At 41.1% G+C, this 21,983-nt stretch overlaps 1 protein-coding gene and 1 pseudogene across 11 annotated transcripts in view; both read left to right on the top strand.

The window, feature by feature from the left end:
* The window catches only part of LOC100663070 (probable small intestine urate exporter), a 47,843-nt pseudogene extending 39,001 nt beyond the window's left edge, over nt 1-8,842 (top strand).
* LOC100674542 (probable small intestine urate exporter) overlaps nt 1-21,983 on the top strand; it is a 69,086-nt gene that overhangs the window by 22,282 nt on the left and 24,821 nt on the right. For 8 of the 11 annotated variants that reach the window (XM_064281660.1, XM_064281653.1, XM_064281631.1 and 5 more), the window contains 5 exons: nt 2,934-3,014; nt 17,116-17,244; nt 19,656-19,861; nt 21,431-21,664; nt 21,744-21,831. In XM_064281660.1, the coding sequence (XP_064137730.1) occupies nt 17,154-17,244; nt 19,656-19,861; nt 21,431-21,664; nt 21,744-21,831 (619 nt within the window). In that variant the 5' untranslated portion in view covers nt 2,934-3,014; nt 17,116-17,153. The remainder of the gene's footprint in view (nt 1-2,933; nt 3,015-17,115; nt 17,245-19,655; nt 19,862-21,430; nt 21,665-21,743; nt 21,832-21,983) is intronic. The other 3 variants (XM_064281641.1, XM_064281650.1, XM_023555745.2) reach the window with 2 other exon arrangements.

Raw genomic sequence — 21,983 nt, forward strand, 5'->3', positions numbered from 1 at the left:
CTTTCTGATGGTTTTAACTTTAAAGTCTATTTTGTCAGAAATTAATATTGCCACTCCTGCTCTTTTTTGATTGTTGTTTGCTTGATATCTTTTTTTCTATCCTTTGAGTTTTAGTTTGTTTGTGTCTCTAAGTCTAAGGTGTGTCACTTGCAGGAAGCATATAGATGGACCTTGTTTTTTAATCCATTCTGCCACTCTCTGTCTCTTTATTGGTGCATTTAGTCCACTGACATTCAGGGTAATTATGGATAGGTGTGAATTTAGTGCTATCATTTTGATGTTTTTCTTTGTGTGTCGACAGTTTCTTTTTCCCACTTGATTTTATGTGCTGGTAGATTTTCTTTATATATTGTCCTTTCCTCATATTTGTTGTTGTTGATTTTGTTTCTGCTAAGTCTGTATTTTTCGCTTGTATTTTATTTTGATGAGTAGGATAGTTTGTCTCCTTTGCGATTACCTTATTATTTACCCCTATATTTCTAAATTTAAAACTTTTATTTCTTTGTATCGCCATATCTTCCTCTCCATATGGAAGGTGTATGATTACATTTCTTAGTCCTTCTTTACTATTTTAATGTTGTCTTCTTTTGTATAATAACATTGCCATTACCCTGTGTTGTGCTTTTTTTTTTTTTAATCTTGCTTTGTTTTTTTGGATTTCCCTGTCTGGGTTGACTTTTGGTTGCTCTGCCCAGTGTTCTAGTCTTGGGATGGTACCTGATATTATTGATTTTCTAACCAAAGAACTCCCTTTAGTATTTCTTGTAGTTTTGGTTTGGTTTTTATGAATTCCGTCAACTTGAGTTTATCTGAAAATGTCTTAATTTCACCTTCATATTTAAGAGACAGTTTTGCTGGGTATATGATTCTTGGCAGGCAATTTCTTTCCTTCATTTTTTTAAATATGTCATCCCATTGCCTTCTTGCCTGCATGGTTTCTGCCGAGTAGTCCGAGCTTATTCTTATTGGCTCTCCTTTGTAGGTGACTTTTCGTTTATCCCTTGCTGCTCTTATAATTGTCTCTTTATCTTTGGTTTTGGCAAGCTTGGTGACTTTCTTTTCAGATCTACCTTAGGTGGAGTTCGATGAGCATCTTGGATAGATATCTTCTCATCTTTCACAATATCAGGGAAGTTTTCTGCCAACAAATCTTCAACAATTTTCTCTGTATTTTCTGTTATCCCTCCCTGTTCTGGTACTCCAATTACTCGTAGGTTATTTCTCTTGATAGAGTCCCACATGATTCTTAAGGTTTCTTCATTTTTTTTTAATTCTTTTATCTGATTTTTCTTCAAATATATTAGTGCCAAGTGATTTATCTTCGAGTTCAGAAATTCTAGCTTCTACTTGCTCAATTCTGCTCCTCTGACTTTCTATTGAGTTATCTAATTCTGTAATTTTATTGTTAATCTTCTGAATTTGTGATTGCTGTCTGTCTATGGATTTTTCCAGCTTATTAAACTTTTCATTATGTTCCTGAATAATCTTTCTGAGTTCTTCAGTTGGTTTATCTGTGTGTTCCTTGGCTTGTTCTGCGTATTGCCTCATTTCCTTCCTGATGTCTTGAAGGGTTCTGTATATTAAACTTTTGTGTTCTGCATCTGGTAATTCCAGGAATGCACTTTCATCTAGAAGATCCCTGGATTCTGTGTTTTGAGAGCCTGTTGAGGTGATCATGGTTTGTTTCTTTATGTGACTTGATATTAACTGTTGTCTCTGAGCCATCTATAAGTTGTTGTATTAGTTTATGCTTACTTAATGTGTCATAGCTACTTGCTTTGTTTTATTTTGGTATGCCCCTATGGGTTGCTTGAGTGAGCTAGCTTGATTATTTTCTCCTTTGGAGCTTTGGTGTCTTGTCCCTAGCTGGCTAGATGTGTTATCAGGTATATCAGTCTAGGAGTCCATTCAGTTTTCCTGTATGAATTCAGCTCAGGTTTCCAGGTAGCTGATATCAAGTGTGTGGTACAGGCTCTGTCCTACAGTCTTAGAGGGGCAGGGGTGATTTGCATATATACTGGTATCTGATTGCAGCATGGGGTCACACTCTGAACAAGGCAGGGGGCTGAGAATCGACCCCTAAGTGTCTCTGAGGAAAACACATCTCTGGTCTCTAAAGCATGCGGGTGGGTGGGTTCTGCAGAGGGACCATGGGCACCCAAAGTTTTTGGTTGTAAGGACTTCGGGGTACCAGTTATCTTTGGACCCCCGTTGCGGGTGGCTGGGTGACCTGAGTGGAGCTACCAGTCCTTAGGTCCCTGTTGTGGGTAGGTGAGGACCTTGTTTAATAGGCAAAGCAATGTCAAATGTCAAACACCCATCTCTCCACCGCACAGTTGAAATGGTTGGAGTTTGCCAGCAAGGGCTTATTCTCCCAAAATAGGCCCACACAGGTCCATGCAGAAGGGAAAGGTGCTCAAGGTCCACGGACAGCTTATGTCTGGACAGGAGCCACTTCTGTCCTGAGCTCCCCCGGTTAATGGAGCTAGCAAACTATCTTCCCCCCCAGTTGCAAATTTTTTCCTTCCCCAAGGCAGGGAGGATGGCTCTATGTGCTCACCAGGGTCTATCTCAGGCCCAGGGATTCAGCCGCTGAAGCCGGCTTGGGGGTGGGGGGGTGCGGTAAAATATAGGCAAGCACTTAGCTTTTGCGGAGAGCTCGCCATTCTCAGGTTCCAGAGGCGCGAGTGGGCTGTGTGGCTGGCTGCTTCTCCCTGAGAAAACTGCTGCCCAACACTAATACCAGCCTGCCACTGCTGCCGCCACTCCAGGAATGGTGCCTGAGGGCTCCCTGCGATTCAGGTCCGGTAACTCCTCTCCGCTTCTGAACGGCCTTTTCCTCCCCCTGCCCCTCATTTCGTTGTCTAAGCTTGCCTTTGATGCCCAGGGCTCCCAGCTTGTCACAAATATAATGCTTTCACTTGTTTTTTCAGGTCTTTGTTGTAAAGAGGGCTCGACGGAAGCGTCTGTCTGTTCCGCCATCTTGGCTCCGCCTCCCTAAAGATGAAATTTTAAGATCAGCCTTATTTCACTCAATCCTGATAATGTTGAGTTCCTCATCACTAAAATAATGTGTATATATTTTTTAAATTCTTTGCTGAGTATTAACTTGAGTTTATGTCGAGAAGTTGTCTGGGTAATCAGTTGCACATAATAATGAGCTGTTAACCCTAGATGTTTTGAGAAATGTAAGAGAGAGTAATGGGAAGATTTAATGACGAAAGGAACTTTGTGAAAGCATGACTAGAAGGAGGAGTACTGACTAGTGCCATCAAGTCAATTCCAACTCATAGCAACCCTATATGGTAGAGTAGAACTGCTTCATAAGAGTTTTCTAGGCTGTAATCTTTACGGCAGTAGATTGTCAAGTCTTTTCCCCATGAAGCCACTGAGTTGGTTCAAACCACCAAGCTTTTGGTTAGCAGCTGAGCGCTTAACCATTGTGCCACTAGGGCTCCTTGTACATGTACGTATACACCAAAAAGAACCAAATCCCTTGCAGTTGAGTCGATTCCGACTCATAGCGACCCTATTGACAGAGTAGAACTGCCACATATGGTTTCTGAGGGGTGCCTGGTGGATTCAAACTGCTGACCTTTTGGTTAGCAGCTGTAGCTCTTAACCAGTATGCCACCAGGGTTTCCCGTGTATGTATAGCTCTCTGAAACTTCACAAAATAAAACATATGCTCTGATCAGCTTAGATGATCCTTTCCATTCTATCTAGATGTGTGTCACAAAAATGGTAAAGAGTGCATCAGGATACTATGGTCTGTTAGTGGCAATTCATAAAGTTATCAAATCACTGTTACACTCTCATTTTGAAAAATAAGTGCTAAAGACCAACAGAGAGCTGACCTCTTAGTGGTCAGAGTCTGCAGAGAAAGCAGGGTCATGACACAAGCAGACTGGAAGTACTGAGGTCAGAAAGCCCCAGGAAAGAGTGTACATGGATCTTCTCAAAGAAGGAGGATGAGGGCCTGAAGCAAGCAATGAAACCACAGAATCCACAAGCAAGCAATGAAGCCACAGAATCAGGGAACAGAAGTGCCAGAGAAGCAGAAAGTTAGGGTTGAGAGATATACATCCTGAGGATGACTTTGGAACAATTTGCCTCTGATGTGAGATCTACAGGGCAATGAGAGTCCAGGCCTCTTGTTTTCTCAGCATAGGAAGCTCTACCATCTGGTTCCACCTTGTCTTTCCATTATACCCCACCCTCAGAGGCCAAGACTGAAGACAGGAGAGTGGAGTATGAACGGTAGGCAAGGTTGAACCAGATGGTAAAGCTTCCCATGCTAAGAAGATAAGAGGCCTGGATTCCCTTTGCTTTCCTGGTACTTCTGCATTGAGTCACACAAAGTTGATGGCCTTGGTTTAGTCATCTGTGAGATGAACATTTTGGACAAGTTGATAGCTAAATTCTTTCCATTGTTTGGATTCTACACAAAAACAGATGATTTCCTTTTTTTGAGACTAAAATTCAACTTGCATTTTCTTCAATAGAATTTTAATTTAGAGATTGAATTGCTAATCTATTATAAAAAAAATAATAGAATTTTTTTTTAATTTATTGTGGCTTTAGGTGAAAGTTTACAGCACAAATTAGTTTTTCATTCAAAAATTTGTACACAACTTGTTTTGCGACATTGGTTGCAGCCCCTGCATTGTGTCAGCAGTCTCCCTATTTCCCTTTCCACCCTGGGTTCCTAGTGTCGTTTCATCCAGTTTTCCTGTCCCTTCTTGCCTTCTCCTCTTTGCTTTTGGGCAGGTGTTGCCCATTTGGTGTCATATATTTGATTGAACTAAGAAGCCCATAACTCATGTGTGTTATTGTTTGTTTTATAACCCAGTCTCAACTCTGGCTGAAAGAACTTCAGGAGTGGCTTCAGTCCTGAGGTAGCAGGGTGTGCAAGGGCCATAGACTTGGGGGTTCCTCTAGTATCTGTCAGAGCAGTAAGTCTGGTCTTCGCTTGTTTGCTTTTTGTGAATTTGCATTTTGTTCTACATTTTTCTCCCATTCTTTCTGAGACCCTCTGTTGTTATCCCTGTCAGAGAGGCCTGTGGTGGTAGCTGGGCAGTATCTAGTTCTTCTGGGCTCTGGCTGGTGGAGGCTATGATTCATGTGATCTATTAGTCCTTTAGACTAATATTTTCCTTATGTCTTTGGTTTTCTTCATTCTCCTTTGCTTTGGGATGGGACCAACAGATGTATCTTAGATGGCCATTCACAAGGTTTTAAGATCCCAGGTGCTACTCACCAAAGTAGTATGCAGAACATTTTCTTTATGAACTCTTAGTTTTCTAGTGCTGCTATAACAGAAATACCACAAATGGATGGCCTTAACAAAGAGGCATTTATTCTCTCACAGTTTAGGAGCCTAGAAGTTCAAATTCAGGGTGCCAGCTCTAAGGGAAGCCTTTGTCTCTCTGTTGGTTCTGGGGGGAGGTCCTTGTCATCAATCTTCCCCTGGTCTAGGAGCTTCTCAGCTCAGGAACCCAGGGTTCCAAGGATGTGCTCTGCTCCCAGCACTGCTTTCTTGGTGGTATGATGTCCACCAGTCTCTCTGCTCACTTCTCTCTCTTATATCTCAAAAGAGATTGACTCAAGATACAACCTATCTTATAGATCGAGTCTTGTCTCATTAGCATAATTGCCACTATTTGTGCCTCACTGACATCATAGAGGTAGGATTTACAACACATAGTAAAATCACGTCAGATGACAAGATGGTGGATAATCACATAATACTGGGAATCATGGCCTAGCCAAGTTGACACTTTTTGGGGGGATACAATTCAATCCACAGCAACTCTGTTATGCCAGTTGACCTAGATGTCCCCCAAGACCATGGTCCCCAGCCCTCAGCCCCACTAACTCGGTCCCTCAAGGAGTTTGGATGTATCTAGGAAGCTTCTACGACTTTGCCTTGGTCAAGCTGTGTGTCTTTCCTTTACCTTCACCAAAGTTAACACTTGTCTACTATCTAGTTAGTGATTCCCCTCCTCAACCCTTCCCTCCCTAGTAACCATCAAAGATTGTTTCTTTCTGTGTGTAAACCTTTTCTTGAGTTTTTATAATAGTGGTCTCATACAATATTTGCCCTTTTGTGATTGACTTATTTCACTCAACATAATGCCCTCTGGATTCGTCCATGTTGTGAGATGTTTTGTTGATTTGTCATTGTTCTTTATTTTTGCATAGCATTCCATTGTGTGGGTTGTTGTTGTTAGGTGCTGTAGAGTCTGTTCCAACTCGTAGCGACCCTATGCACAACAGAATGAAACACTGCCCGGTCCTGCGCCATCTTTACAATCGTTATTATGCTTCATCCCATTGTTGCAGCCACTGTGTCAATCCACCTCATTGAGGGTCTTCCTCTTTTCCACTGACCCTGTACTTTACCAAGCATTGCGTCCTTCTCCAGGGACAGATCCCTCCTGACAACATGTCCAAAGTGTGTAAGATGCAGTCTCTCCATCCTTGCTTCTAAGGAACATTCTGATTGTACTTCTTCCAAGACAGATTTGTTCATTCTTTTGGCAGCCGGTGGTATATTTCATATTCTTCGCAAACACCACAATTCAAAGACATCATTTTTCCTTCGGTCTTCCTTATTCATTGTCCAGCTTTCACATACATATGATACAATTGAAATTACCATGGCTTGGGTCAGACACACCTTAGTCTTCAAGGTGATATCTTTGCTTTTCTACACTTTAAAGAGGTCCTTTGCAGCAGATTTGCCCAATGCAACATGTCTTTTGATTTCTTGACTGCTGCTTCCATGGGTGTTGATTGTGAATCCAAGTAAAGTTAAATCATTTTGTGTATGTACCATAATTTGCTTATCCACTCATCTGTTGATGGGAATTTAGGTTATTTCCATCTTTTGCTGTTGTGAATAACGCTGCAATGAACACAGGTGTGTATATATCTTTTCTTGTGATGGCTCTTATTTCTCTAGGCTATATGCCTAGGAGTAGGATTGCTGGATTGTATGGTATTTATATTTCTAGCATTTTAAGGAAGTGCCATATCATTTTCCATAGTGGTTGTACCATTTTACATTCCCAGCAACAGTGCATGAGAGTTCCAATCTCTCTACAACCTCTCCAATGTTGCTGTTTTTTTTTTTTTTTTTTAATTAGTGCCAGTAATGTCAGGGTAAGATTGTCTTATTGTAGTTTTGATTTGCATTTCTCTAATGGCTAATGGAATCCTTGGTGGTGTAGTGACTAAGAGCTACAGCTGCTAACCAAAAGGTCAGCAGTTCAAATCCACCAGGTGCTCTTTGGAAACACTATGGGGCAGTTCTACTCTGTCCTATGGGGTTGCTTTGGGTAGGAATTGACTCAAAGGCAGCGGGTTTATTTTCAGATTTTTTTGAAATGGGGAGGAAGAGCCTTTCTGAACCAGGAGGGACAAGACCTGGGTGAGAGTTAATAACTTGTACTTTCCTCCTCCGGGATTCAGAGTTGGGTTGGTGAAATGTTTTCTTGTTTTTGGCTGCTATTAACATATTGGGAGTGGTCTTTCTCTTCTTTGGGCAAGCAGCCATCCATGACTAGGCTAAAGAGCAGACATTGAACCACTTCTGAGCAAACCGAGTAATGCATTAGGTCCAGACAATTGCTTGTTGTTTTCCCTCATGAATGTCCCCTTTTCATGACAACTTGACTGATTAGACATTTAATTTGAATTGACTTTGTTTCTAGTCCCTTTTCAGAGAGCTTGGCTATTGTAATACTAGAGAGTCAGTCTGCAGATTTTACAGGGAAATAAAAGGTTAGTTATTAAACAATGAGCTCCTGAAGGCATAGCTGTGTCTGAATTTCTACATCTTTTCAACTCTTTCCACTGGTATCCTGGTAAAAGCTTCAGGAGCTAGAGGGAATTTCTCACCAAAGAAAGAAAGGAAGCCAGAACTGCAAGGATGAAAACTGAGCATTAGAAGAAAACTTTTATCTAAAGGAAATCCTGGTGGCATAGTGGTTAAGAGCTATGGCTGCTAACCAAAACGTCAGCAGTGCTCCTTGGAAACCCTATGGGGCAGTTCTACTCTGTCCTATAGGGTCGCTATGAGTTGAAATCAACTCAACGGCAATGGGTTTATCTTAAAAATCTGAAAAAAATAGAAACTATCAGGTACACAATCTGAAGGCCTGGCAGGGAGACCAAAGGGGACAAATTTTCCCAAATATTGAGTGGAGATGGATGCCACTGAGGCTGGGCAAGGGCAGGAAGCCAGGTTGAAACATGCCAAATAAGAAAGGACATTAAAGATAGAATCCATGGTAACAAGAAGAATAAATGTCCTATAACTAATGTGAGTTGAGCCTGGTAGACTTCAGCTATATCTGACAACTTGCTATCTATGGTTCTTAGCTTTTGAATCAGAGATGACTGCATAATTAATACCTGTAAGTATTGGGCACTTCTTGTAGTCTGTCTTTTCACAGCTGCCTTCTCAATGGCTATATTGACCTCTACCCAACATCTGGTTTGTAGAGCTGTTCATATCTCTTGCACCTTAGTAAAAGAACACAGCTGTGTTTCTCTCCTATCCTCTCAAACTTTTGTTCATGCTGTCATGTCCATCTTGAATGTTCTTCCTCTGCTTCTCTGACTTTGGAATCCTACTCACGATTCAGTGTACCTCATTCAAACTTCCCCTCATTTGCCTACCAAGTCTTTATAAATTGCATCCAAGATCTATGTTGGCTTAACCTCACAGCAAATGTTGAGAGATTGTGTATGGTGTGTTTGCTTTCACTGAGCTCCTGTATGGGCAGCATGGGGAACAAGAAGGGAGCAGAAGCATTCAAGCATTAAACTGAACACTAATGAGAGGCAAGGCAGAGTCCAAAGTCAAATATATCCTCAGGGAGATCAACACCTTGGTAGGTCAGATGAGTTTAATCAAAGTATCACAGAAATGATTGCTAAATGACAACTGTGGAAAATGAAATGGCTCGTGGTACACCAGTTTATGTGAGTGAATGATAATGGCATATACACTGGTCTAAGAGAGGAGGGAGAGCTACCATTACACAGTTTCAGTTGAGCTGGGATCTAAAGGGCAATAGTTAACAGTAGACAGATGAGGAGAAAATTCTGGGAGGAGGGAACAGCACAAGTAAATGTTTGGTGGCAGGAAAGAGCAAACAAGTGTGGCCAGAGTACAAACAGTGAGGGCAGCATCGTTTTTGAGGAGGGCATAGAAGTATTAAGCAGCAAGAACATGTAGCACACTGTAAGGCCAGTGAGTACATCTGTATTTTCTTGAAAAAAATGGGTAGTGTTTTAGTGGGAAGGTGTGTAATCAGGGATCTAGTTTTCAAAGTTTATGGCTGTGTGAAAGGAGTATATATGAATAGGAGTTAACTGTGTAGTCCAGGAGAGAGCGATGGTCCCGCCGTGAGAAAGTAGAGGTATCTACAGATGGATAGATCATTCGATTTAGGAGATAAACCTAAAAAGACTGATACTATTTTTTAGTGAGTAGGAGATGTCCAGGGCTGTATCACAATATTATGGCTCCATTCTCTATGCTACAGCTCAGTGCGTATCCTCTCCAAAACCAAAACCAAACCCATTGCATTGAGTCAATTCCTACTCATAGCGGCCTTATAGGACAGAGTAGAACTGTCCCATAGGGTTTCTAAGGAGCAACTAATGGATTCAAACTGCCAGCCTTTTGGTTAGCAGCCGTAGCTCTTAACCACTGTTTGCCACCAGAGCTCCAAGTAACCTCTCAGCAGGATTCAAATGAGTCATTGGCTATTTGTGAAGAAATGACAGACATACATCTAAATACTATAATAAGAGCAGGTCATGACTAAGGAAATAAATTATGTGTAAACTTCATTCATTCACTCATAAAGTCATTCTAGAAGCATTCAGTGAACACTACCTATATATGAAGCACTATTATGAGGCACAGGAAAAAGAAAAATCCCTGCCCTCAGGGAGCTTATACTCTAGTGGCAGAAGCTGATGATTACCAAAGAAAGTGTTCAGAGAGGTAATCTAAGCAAGTCTCTTACAGAAGTTGGAATTTGAATGGTGACAAGGAAAAAAGTCATAGAAGATTTGTGGGTGGGTGAGCATTGAGGAGTTGGGCATTACTGGTAGGTGGATAAAAAGTGTAAAGGCCTGAGGCAGGACCGATTTCCTGGGGAAGCCAGAAATGTGTAGAATTCTGCGAGGCAAAGGGAGAGTGGTAGACGAAAGGTCATCAAGGCTGGCCCGTGGCCCAGGTCATATCAGGTCCTAAAGAGCCTAAAAAGGCCATTTAAGTTTGTCTTTTCTTTTTTTTTCCTACCTTCACTGAGAAGGCTTTGGAAGGTTTTTAAACCAGAAAGTAACATGGTCATGCTTACATTTTAAACATTGAAAGAGTAAAAACAGTCAAGCAAGGTATTAGTTTATGTTATTTACCCAGGTGATAGGTAATTGTGCTAGGAATGAAACTAATGAAAAAGAATGGTATTTATAAAAAAGTTTGATGGTACATCTAACAGAACATTCTGGTGGACTGAATGTTAAATCCTGATGGAAATACACAATCGAAGAAGATTCCAGGTTCTTCACCAGTTTAACAGGAGCAGCCAGTTTAACCAAAATGGGAAAGGCTAGGACAGAAGTGCTTTCAAGGAGGCTTCAGGAGTTCTGCTTGTGGCTATGTGAAGACTGAGACAGATATTGGATACTCTAGTAGAGGTGAAGGCATCTGAAGTGGAGAGACAATGTAGCAAATTTGCGATGTACTCCCAATTCATCCCCAATTTCCAGATAGCCAGGAGGTCATTAGAAAAAAGGAACTAATAACCCATATGGATTGCTCCATAAACATCACATCTTTCTGATCAGACCCTGAACACATGTTAGCACATGGAAAGTAGCTTTTATTACTTCCAAAAAAGGCTAACAGCATACAACAGATGAGCAGTTCTCCCAGCCTCAAAAGCATTTCTGGCAGGGAGGATAGCTCTTCCATTCACACCCACTTTGCGTCATGGGTGATGGACTTAAATGGGACAGTCGTATGAGATGCCAGTCACCCCTCCCCCCAGCTTTTGGAAACTGTCCCAGTGGAGATAGGAAACTTATCCATGCAAGCCTTCCACCTGGCATTTTGGGTGAGGAACACAATCTAGGCCTACCTTCTGCCCATCTCCAACTGATCAGGTAGCTCCAGTTAGGAGGGCTGTAAGCTTATGCTTATGCTACGTGTGCCCCAGTAGCATCATAGGCGAGGAGACTTTAAGGTGCCTCAGCTGACCATTATTATAACTCAGGGGTTACATGACTAGGGTCTACGTGACCCATTACACGAAACACGATGTAATTTCCCAGACTGACCACCCTAGGAGGGGAAAGTCAGACATCTTGGTGCCTTGCCCAGGATTGTATCTGTTCTATCCTGCTGACATTTAGACAAACCATTAGGCTTCAGGGGGCAGGGCATATCGTGGTGCTTTGTTCCTGAGGCTCAAAAGCACTATCATGGGGAGGAACAGTGAAGACAGGGCAATCTCGCTTGTCTGAAGGAAGGCCTCCTCACATGAAATGACCAGTTTGGAGCTCAGCGAAGAGGTCAGAGAGGGTCCACTGTCAAAGAGAAGGCATGTAAGAAAAGGGACTACCTGGGATCATTGCTAGGAATGGGTTTATTACATAAGAGCTTCGTGAACAGAGCCATGGCATACACCAACATTTAGCTGTCAGGAAAAAGATGAGGACTCAGCAAAAAAAAAAAAAAAAATTGATAAGGAGTGACAAATAAGGCACAAGAAAAATCAGTCCAGAGTGGTGTCTGCCAAACATGTGAAACAAGGTGCCATGAAGTCTTTAACTCTGTCATGTGTTGACAGAAAAGGCCTGGTCAACAATCAGTGGATTTTCCAGCACCAGGGTCAGTAACAGCTTTGATGAGTGCTGACCTGGGCAAATGGTGGGAGAAAAATCTGTTGGGAGTGGGTTCAAGAGAAAAGTGGAGGTGAGGAACAGACTGCAAGTATGCACCTATCTTCTGAAATAGTTTGCTTAAAAAAGAAGCAAATCATAGGGTAGTCGTTTTCACAGAAACTAAGTGGCTTTTCTGCAAATAGTTATATTCAGAAAACCATAAGAAGTTAATTTATCCAAAATATATTAAATTTCAACTCTGTAGTTTGCTCAATTCTATCAAATAGGGAAATTCTGGATGTAGGACTCAAAAGGCAGAAAATACAACCCAACTCCATGAAGATGACAGTTAACACTGCAGACCCCTAAAAGTGACAAGTGCTAGAACCAACGGGCATATAGGGCCTGGATCCTATACTAACGTAACCTGAATTCAGATTGGGAAATGAGGGAAGATGTATGTGACTTCTGGGCCAGGCTTGAAGCATGAGCTTGATCTGTTTATCAGTGAAAAAAATAGAAGTTGAAAATTAAACCACTGAACCAATAAAATCCTCCCATCTAGTAATATTAGGGATAAAGATTTTGGGTAATCATTTACCTCCTGGGGATTTTAAGATTGTAATACACTGAGAGAAATTTATGGGACAGGAATGAGGACCCTGCACTTCTCCCTCAGGTTAGCTGTCATCTTTTCTCTTACCGTTCTGCTTCAGAGACGTGGGAATGGCTGCCTTTTCCCTGAGAGAGCAGCTGAATTTGCTATTTTGTGATTGTGGGGGTGGGGAAGAGAACTCCTCTTTCCTGAGATAATTGTGGAAAGTGAAAGGGGATGTCGCCTTTTCCTAAAAGAAACAAGCTCCTCACTATCCAGGGAATGAAATGCCTCCAACAGGGTAGCTGCAGAGGGAGAGGCTGAATAACTGGAAGGATCTGGAGGCCAATCGCCCATTTAAAAGGGTACTTTTAAGGGTTAATATTATGCAAATATTTGAAGTAGACTGGGCAGTTTGCAGTTTAAGACTCATAATTTAGGCTTGTTTTGTGGAATTCATTAATTAAAAAAGAGTAGTAAAGGCACTGATCAAAACTATGGTGAACCAATAAATGTAAATACTGGATTCTGACAAAGGAAGATTGTCATCAGGGCTGAAAAATCAAATTCATAAAAACAGCCCTTGCCAATGAATTCACATACTGGGAAAATAAATTCTGCATTTCTTTGAAACAAGTGAATGGGATGAAGGGCTTGGGCCAGACAACTTTTACTGGGGAGCTATGAATAAGAGCCCTGAATGTGTCTCATAGATTAAAAAAAAAAAAAGTTTGGCGCAGAGTCCAGATAGAGATGATAGTTAAGCTACTAAAAGCTTTGGCCAGCAACTTAAGTCTGCTTGTACAGTGAATTGGTGATTAACAGGGCAGATGTTCATCTAAAGGGAACAGACAGAGAAAGAGTCTTGGTAAGAAAAAGTAATACAAGAATAACTGGCCCATTCACCCCACCACCCGGTACTTGCTCATTTAGCTGGCTTTGAAATCAATAGATAAGGCTGTCTGTTTCTACCTAGGCTCTGTGTCCCAAGGTACAGAGTCATAGACACAAAGTCTACTTGGCAATCTCAACAAGTTGATTCCGATTTGTGGCAACCTCAGGTGTGTCAGAGTAGAACTGTGTTCCATAGGGTTTTCAATGTCTGATATTCTGAAATAGGCCTTTCTCTTGAGGAGCCTCTGGGTAGATGTTCAATAAAAACTCTTGCTTTTCTTCTGGAAATCTGCTTCCTTCACTGATCATTTCTCCCTCACCGTTCATGGCAACACCATTCATTCGTTTGCTCATGTCATAAATTTAGAAGTCTTGCATGATTCCCTGCTTTCTTTCATCTTCATATTCGTCTCATTAACAAGACTTACTGGCTCCAAAATAGATCTAAATCTGATCTTTTCCACTAGAACCAGGCTAGCCTACCCACCATCGACTGTCACACGGTGACTGCCACAGTTTCTTCTGGAGTCTCTTGGTTCCCAGTCTTGTCCCTTATGGTCACTCACTACACAGCAGCCAATGTAAATCCAATCTCCTTACTATGGTCTGGAAAAAAAAAACATCGCTGGTGAGTCGATTCCAACTTATAGCAACCCTATAGGACAGAGTTGAACTGCCCCATAGGCTGGTGGATTTGAATTGACGACCTTTTGGTTAGCAACTGAGTTCTTAACCACCGCTCCACCAGGGCTCCTACTATGGTCTGCAGGGTCCTAAATGGGGTAGTCTCTGTTCACCACTTTGATCTCCTCTCCTATTGTTATCCTCTTCCCTCACTCTGCAATGGACCTGTTACACTACTTCCTGCCTTGAAATGCTTGGCACACTTGCTGGCTTCTTTGCCTTGAGTGCTCTTCTCAACAGCTGCCCACTTCTCATGGTTCACGTTTTAGCTCAAATGTAACTTATACATACATCATCAGACTACATAAAGTAGTTATGCCAAACGAAGGGAGCAGCTTATCTTTCATGATGCTAGTTACTTAGTCACTGTTCCTGTTACTCATTTCTTTTCTTCATAGCACATATAATTTTTACTTGTTTCTTTTTTATTGTTCCTCACCTGGGATGTAACTTTCAGGAGGGTGCACATCTTGGCATATCGTGCATGGCTGCATCCTGGGCCCTAAAACGTCTCTGTCCTATTTCTGCCCTCCTCTCTCTCCTTCCACTGTCTGTCCTAACCTGTAGCAAAACCATTATGGCTAGTGTCCAAAAAACCAGCAAGTACTTCTGCTATAATAAGTGTTATCATGATGGGTCAAATAAATGAGAACTAAGCCCTTAATCATAGACACAAGAGAAAGAGCTAAGTTAATATTCTACTCATTGATTCAACAAATATTGTCCAAATCGATGAACAGTGAACTCTTAAAAAAGAAAAAAAAAGAACTCTTAGGCACTGATATTTCAGAAGGCCTTCTTCTCAACGTTGTCTCTTGTAGGTCATGCACCATGTAAGTAAAACACTCGAGAAAAAAAGCTTACCTCAAAGATGTGTATTTAGTTCTTATGATTCATATACTCCTTTCAATTCTATCAATGTCCCTGAGGTGTGAGCAAAAAAGATAAGCGAATTATTTTTTACCTGCAGAATATATAGTCCATTTTCCCAGTTTCTCTTCAGAGTTACCCGACCACTCTATTTCTCCAATGGTCATTGGTCTGGATTTAAATTCAATTTTCAGTTCATTTCTGAAATCTGATATAGACCAGAGGTCTCTGTGGTCTAACAGGTATGCCTTTGAATGACATAAATGAGGTAGCTTGTTTGTTAATAAGCCACTTACCAACTATAGTGGTAGCACACCTGGACTTTATGCAATATTTCTACTTATAGGTTCTTAAAAACAATATCACCAAAGAATCAGAAATACATTTGCTTTTTGCAGAAATAGAACAAACACTCCATAGAGAAAGAGTGGAAAACAATTTTATTTCACCAATAACCCATGCATAACTCTCACTTCCTTTTATATTTGCTCAGTTTTACAACCTCTCTGATCATTTTCAGGGAGTAAAAATTCTTCTGGTTATTTTCAGTCTCCAAATAACCTCATCTTGTAATTAACAGGTTCAGTCCAGTGAAATGCACAAAACTCCAAACTTTATCTCAAATTAAAGCTTGTAATCTCCTCCAGCTTGTGTCTGAAAGGGAGGGGTTATATGGTTTGACTTCTTGTCCCCTTCCTTTCTCACTGCTCCCATCATTCATCTTGCTAAATTATACCTCTGATCCTTCTGGGGCTGGTGGAGGGGAGATAGAGGAGAGTCAGGGACAGGAAGTGTCTTTTTGACTGGAACCCTTAGGATCTACCATTGGTGCTCTCTTGGCTGGATGGATTGGTTTCCTTTCTTGGTTTATTGGACTCTTTTTAGTTTTTAGGGTCCATCTTTTAATTCTTCAGTCATTTTAAGCATGTTTACATATGGCTTTATCATTTTCCAGTATTTTTAGGAGTTCTCAGCAGAATAATCCTGCTGTGTAGTGAGTCTGAAAACTTACTTTTGATGGGTCACTCCTGTGTTAATTACTAATTTAAGCTCATATGTGGTTGGGGTAGAGCAAACCAGCCCGTGCCCAGTTCTGGGTCAGCTTCTCAGCTGGGGAGGAGTTCTCAGACAATGCAGATAGTGTAAATTCCAAATGCCCACTCCCCTTAATATGGTTATCAATTTTCTGAATTTCAAAGGGAAGCTCTTAATTTTAAAACCTTTTCTCCGGACAAAGTAGATGAGGTCATCATTGTCACTGCTGCAATAGGCAGAACCCTTTTAACTAAGTGTGATGCCCTTCTTGGTTTCTGGCTCTATATTAGAATCTCTGTTACAATTCTCTGCCTGGCCTGTGCTTCATTCCCCATTCCATTCCTATAAAAAAAAAAAAAAAATTATAGATGCCTATAAAAAACCTGTTGCCATCAAGTCGGTTCTCACTCATAGCAACCCTACAGGAGAGAGTAGAACTGCCTATAGGGTTTCCAAGGAGCGGCTGGTGAATTTAAACTGCCGACTTTTTGGTTAGCAGCCTGAGCTCTTAACCATTGTGCCACAAGGGCTCCATAGTGTATATACATTAAAAAAAAAAAAAAAAAAAAAAACCTTGCTGTGGAGTTGATTCCAACTCACAGCAACCCTATAGGACAGAGTAAACCCGCCCATAGAATTTCCAAGGAGCACCTGCTGTATTTGAACTGCTGACCTTTTGGTTAGCAGCTGTAGCTCTTAACCATTATGCAACCAGGGTTTCCCCATAGTATATATAGGTGTTTATAATAGAGAATTTTTTTTCCAAAAGAAGCTTCCAAATGAATTTTCAATGAGGTTTTTCTTAAGTTTTATCATTCAGTTGGTACTGATTCCGGTTGAGGGCCATGAGAACACAGAACCAAAAGAACTTATAATGAAGTCCAGATCCCTTATGTAGAGACATAGAGACCAAGACCCATGGTATCTGTGACCTTCCTAAGGCCACATAATTGGTTATTGATAGAGCCAGGATGACCAACCAGGCCTCCTGAACCCTAATCTAGCACTTTTCTCACCAAACCTAATTTCCTCTTGATTCTTAAGAAAAGGATTATGATAGTATCATATGGGATACACGATACTTCTCCCTCCCTTTTGCTTGTTTTCTTTTGCATTTTTTTATTAGCAGGTAAATGCTAGTCCCTGAGAGGAAGGAACCAAAATGTCTACCATAGCTGAAATGAGGGCCACGGAAGAAGACATTTCCAATGACAGTGATTTACACACATCTGAAGTGCAAACTTCCAGGAAAGGTGAAATCATGTACAGGCGTCTTGTTCTGGTTAACACTGGGATCTATGTCACCTTGACTTTCCTTTTAGTGTTATACAGCAACTTCTTGTTATCACTAGTACTAAGAATTCTATATAGCTGTAAAGGATATAAAACAAACCAAATCAAGTAATTCATTAAAAACAGTCTAATATATTAAGAACAAGAAGAGATCTGTTTTTGTTATCTCATGCTGCTATAACAGAAATAACCAAGTGGATGGCTTTAACAAAGGGAAGTTTATTTTCTCACAGTCTAGTAGGTTACAAGTACAAATTCAGGGTGTCACCTCCAGGGGAAGTCTTTCTCTCTCTGTCGGCTCTGGAGGAAGGTCGTTGTCCTCAATCTTCCCCTGGTTGAAGAGCTTCTCAGGCGCAGGTGGTATGAGGTCCCCAGCTCTCTGTTTGCCTCCCTTTCCTTTTATCTCTTAAGAGATAAAAGGTAGTATAAGCCACACCCCAGGGAAACTCCCTTTACCTTGGATCAGGGAGGTGACCTGAGTGAGGGTGGTATTACAATCCCACCCTAATCTTCTCGACATAAAATTACAATCACAAAATGGAGGACAACCATACAATACTGGGAATCATGGCCTAACCAAGTTGATATACACACTTCTGGGGGGACGTAATTCAATCAAGATCGTTCCAAAAATAGAAAACAAAAGGATAGTCAAATATCATCAATAGCAATTACATGATCTTACATGAATTTATTTAATCCTCATCACAACGTCATGAAGTAGGCATGTTATTATCCCAATTTCATAGATCAAATTCTGGGTCTACAGACACCCAAAGACACACAGCTATAAGTGGAGAAGCTGGGATTAGAATCCAGGCATCTGATGCTAGGATTAAAATACATTTGAAAAACTCATATGTTCCAATAAAATTATTTAGAACAGCAATTAAAAAAAAAAAAAAACCTGTTGCTGTTGAGTTGATTCTGACTCATGTGGACCCTATAAGGTTGCCATGAGTTGGAATTGACTCTATGGTAACAGATTTGGTTTAGTTTTTGGTACAGGGCAGAGTGGAACTGCCCCATAGGGTTCCCAAGGAGTGGCTGGTAGATTCCAACTGCTTTTTGGTTAGCAGCCAAGCTCTTCAGTACTGTGCCACAAAGGCTCCAAGAACAGCAATGTTGTTGTCGTTAGGTGGCATCGAGTCGGTTCAGTTGGTTCTGACTCATAGGGATCCTATACGATAGAGCAGAACTGCCCCGCAGGGTTTCCAAGAAGCTGTTGGTGGGTTCGAACTACTGACTTTTTCATTATCAGCCAAGCTCTTAACCACTATACACCAGGGCTCAAACAATAGCAATAAGAGAACTTAAAATAATAAAAGCACGCAGCACATCAACAACTACCAGCATAGCTAATGATATAAGATGAGAAGCATTTCTAGTAAATTCACCTCTGACAAGATGGCCACTCTCACCACTCCTACTTAGCATTATTTTGGTAATGCCAGTGAATAAAATTACCCAAAAGAATAAATTGTTACAAGTGGCAGAAATAATTAACTGTTTTTGTTATTTACAAATTATTGTTTTAATCAAAACTCAGGTGAAAATAACTTATGAAAATGATAGGAAAAAGAACTTAGTTACGGAAACAATAAAAAGTACTTTCAAAATAGTGTGAAGATTAGCTGAAGATAACTATAAAATTCCACCTTGGGAGAGATGAAAAGACTTGAATATATGAAAAAGAATCGCTGTTCATGGCTTAGTAGAGGCAGTACTATAAATGTGGCCATTCCCTTGAATCTGTCATATTAATACGATATTGATCAAAATTCCCATATAAATTTTTGTGGATGAAGAGGGGTTGACTAAATTCTCACAGAGTTAAACCAAAAGTGAGGATCTGTCAATTCCAGAAACATAATAAGAGCTAAACTACACAATATGATACAGTGCTGGCCATTTCCAGTGATTTTGTTCAATGGCAGCAGTCAGGAAACTGTGTCCCCACATGCCTGAGAATGGTGATCCCATATACTACCTCTGGGTTCCTCTAGCTGTCATCAAACTAAAGCATCTAGACTTAACCCCAGGGAAAGTTCTAGAGCTGCCATGGATACTGGCTATTTTGTGCAAGCCTAGATTACAGAATCAAGATAAATTTTACATACTTCTATTTTTGAACCCTAGCCTACTCTTCCCTAATGCTTGCTCCTCTCAAATCCACACATTCTTAAATCTCTACTTGTGCTACCTCCTCCCTCACCTCCCAGGGGAACAGGTATCCACAAAACACCTATAGAGCAAGGTCTGCTCTCCAGATATTTCAGAATCGCAGATATCAGTCTCCTCTCATTTCTGGGTTTAGGGAGGGAGTGTGGGAGAAGAACATTCTAAGACTCTCTATTCCCTCTTGTCTCAGGCATTTGTTCAGTTCGACATGGACTGTCCATCATCTTGCTGCTCTGTAATTTTGCAATTGTCACCCAAGAAATGAACATGAGCATTGCCATCCCAGCGATGGTGAAACCCACAGCCCCACTGAACCATTCCAATGCCTACACAGAAAGGTCCCCCACTGACTCCCAGGAATACTGGAATGAAACTCTAAAGGGATTTAAGGCAGTGGTAAGTTTAAAGATACTCTGGATTCTTTCTTTCTCTAAAATGATTTGAATGAATGGGTTATCTTGTCAAAAGATGTGATTTATTTAACCAGAAAATATTTATTGAGAATTTGCTATGATCCAGGAATAACACAAGGAACATAATATGTATCTAAGGAGATTATATCCTTGCTTAGTCTTAGCATTTATCAGTATCCCAAGACTAAGTTAGAATAAAAGAAACAGATTTCAAAATTGAATGGGGAATATATATGTATGTATATATGTGAGAGTTCTAGCTCTCACAGGTTTTACTGCATGTATGTGTATGAAAACTAGTTTTTTTTTTTATGTGTATACACACACAATTATGAAAATCTCCACAAATAGGTGTCACAGATTTATGTCTATTTTCTCTTTGTTTCTGTAAAAATGGCATGGCAAGGGCATCTGATCTCCTCTAACTTCACAAGGGAGAAGGGGAATCAAGATCAACAACCCAAGGTTGATTGCTATGAGGCAGAGGTCAGACATACTTCCACCTTCCAACCTTTTTACTAATCCTGACACCAACCGTCCCTCCCATGGCACTGTCTACCTCCCTGCTGGGCTCAACAATCAATTGCAACAGCCACACAGAACTCACAAACCAAACTAACAGTTATGAGGCTTATTAGGGAAGTAACAGGTTACAATTCATGATCAGCGATGACTCAGGATATAGTTCTTTGATCAGGACAGCTTCGTCTCAGCTCTGCTCACAGGCAGGTCTCTCTCTGTGGCCTTCAGTCCCTCATACTGGCCTCTGCCCTGCTCGTGCAAGTGTTACAAAGCTCTTTTAGCTCTGCCGATAAGCGCCCAGAGGCACCCCACTCTATCTGTAAGCCTCAGCCTGAAGGCACTCAGCTCTAGTTCCGTGGGTCAGCAAACTTAGGTCCACTAAGTGTCCAGAGGCACCCTACTCTGGCAGCAAGACTCCGGCCCAAAGACATTCAGTTTTCTCAATCTGTGAGACAGGAAGCCCACCGTGCCATCTACTGCTGGTCTCCTGCCTGTGTTGCCAGCAATTCTCTGCTGCCACTTCTTGCCATCTTCAGTGTTACAGCTCTCTTTCTGTCCTAGCTCTGCTGCCCCTTTTTGTCTTCTGTGTTACCGCCCCTCTCTCTCTCTTTCTCTGTCTCTCTTTAAGCCTATCGAGATGACAAAACTGCTGGGCCACAATTACCACTGTCTTCATGTGGGCAAGAGTTACAATATCATGGTAAAAAAGGCCATATAAAAGTGATCCATCGTACCACAATTTCTTCTACTTTTTTTCCATCAATTGCATATGATTTTTTCTGCTTTGTGGGCTTTCTTTCTATAAAGGCTCTCATATTTTAAGTGATTGGTTAATTGTGTCAGGGTAAGGGGAAAGAGTATATTGGGCTCATATTTAGATTTTCTGGTGAAACTGGTATATCGAAGGAATTAGAGAGAGATAAAAGGAAGAAAAATTTCCCATGGTTTTTTGCCTTTATGTTCTTACAATAAAGACTGTCAACATCCTAACCAAAGACAAATAAATAATGACATCCTTTTTGTCCTTTAGGCCCCTGTGTATGACTGGAGTCCTGAAATCCAGGGAATCATCCTCAGCTCCCTCAACTATGCCTCTTTCTTAGCACCAATCCCTACTGGTTACGTGGCTGGAATATTTGGAGCTAAGCGTGTGGTTGGTGCTGGATTGTTCATCTCCTCAGTCCTGACCCTGTTCATTCCACTGGCAGCTGATGCTGGAGTGACATTGCTCATTGTCATACGGGTTGCCCAAGGCATAGCCCAGGTACCCAAAGTTTTTCCATGTATGAGATTTTCCATGAATGTACACATACAACAATGAATCTTTTTTTTTTTTTTTTCAGGTTATGGTAACAACAGGTCAGTATTCAGTTTGGGTCAAATGGGCCCCTCCAACGGAAAGGAGTCAACTCACCAGCATTGCTACATCAGGTAATTGATACCCTTATCCTCACCTCATATGCACTGTCCAAGAATACTCTGCAATAACTTGTCAAATGAACTAAACCTTACAGTCCAACTGCCGTGTCTCTATAGCCTTGCAACAAACCACTATGTTATGCTGTCTTTCTTAGTAATAACTG

The sequence above is a fragment of the Loxodonta africana genome, chromosome 1 (assembly GCF_030014295.1).
Source record: "Loxodonta africana isolate mLoxAfr1 chromosome 1, mLoxAfr1.hap2, whole genome shotgun sequence".
In the NCBI taxonomy this organism is placed as follows: domain Eukaryota; kingdom Metazoa; phylum Chordata; class Mammalia; order Proboscidea; family Elephantidae; genus Loxodonta; species Loxodonta africana.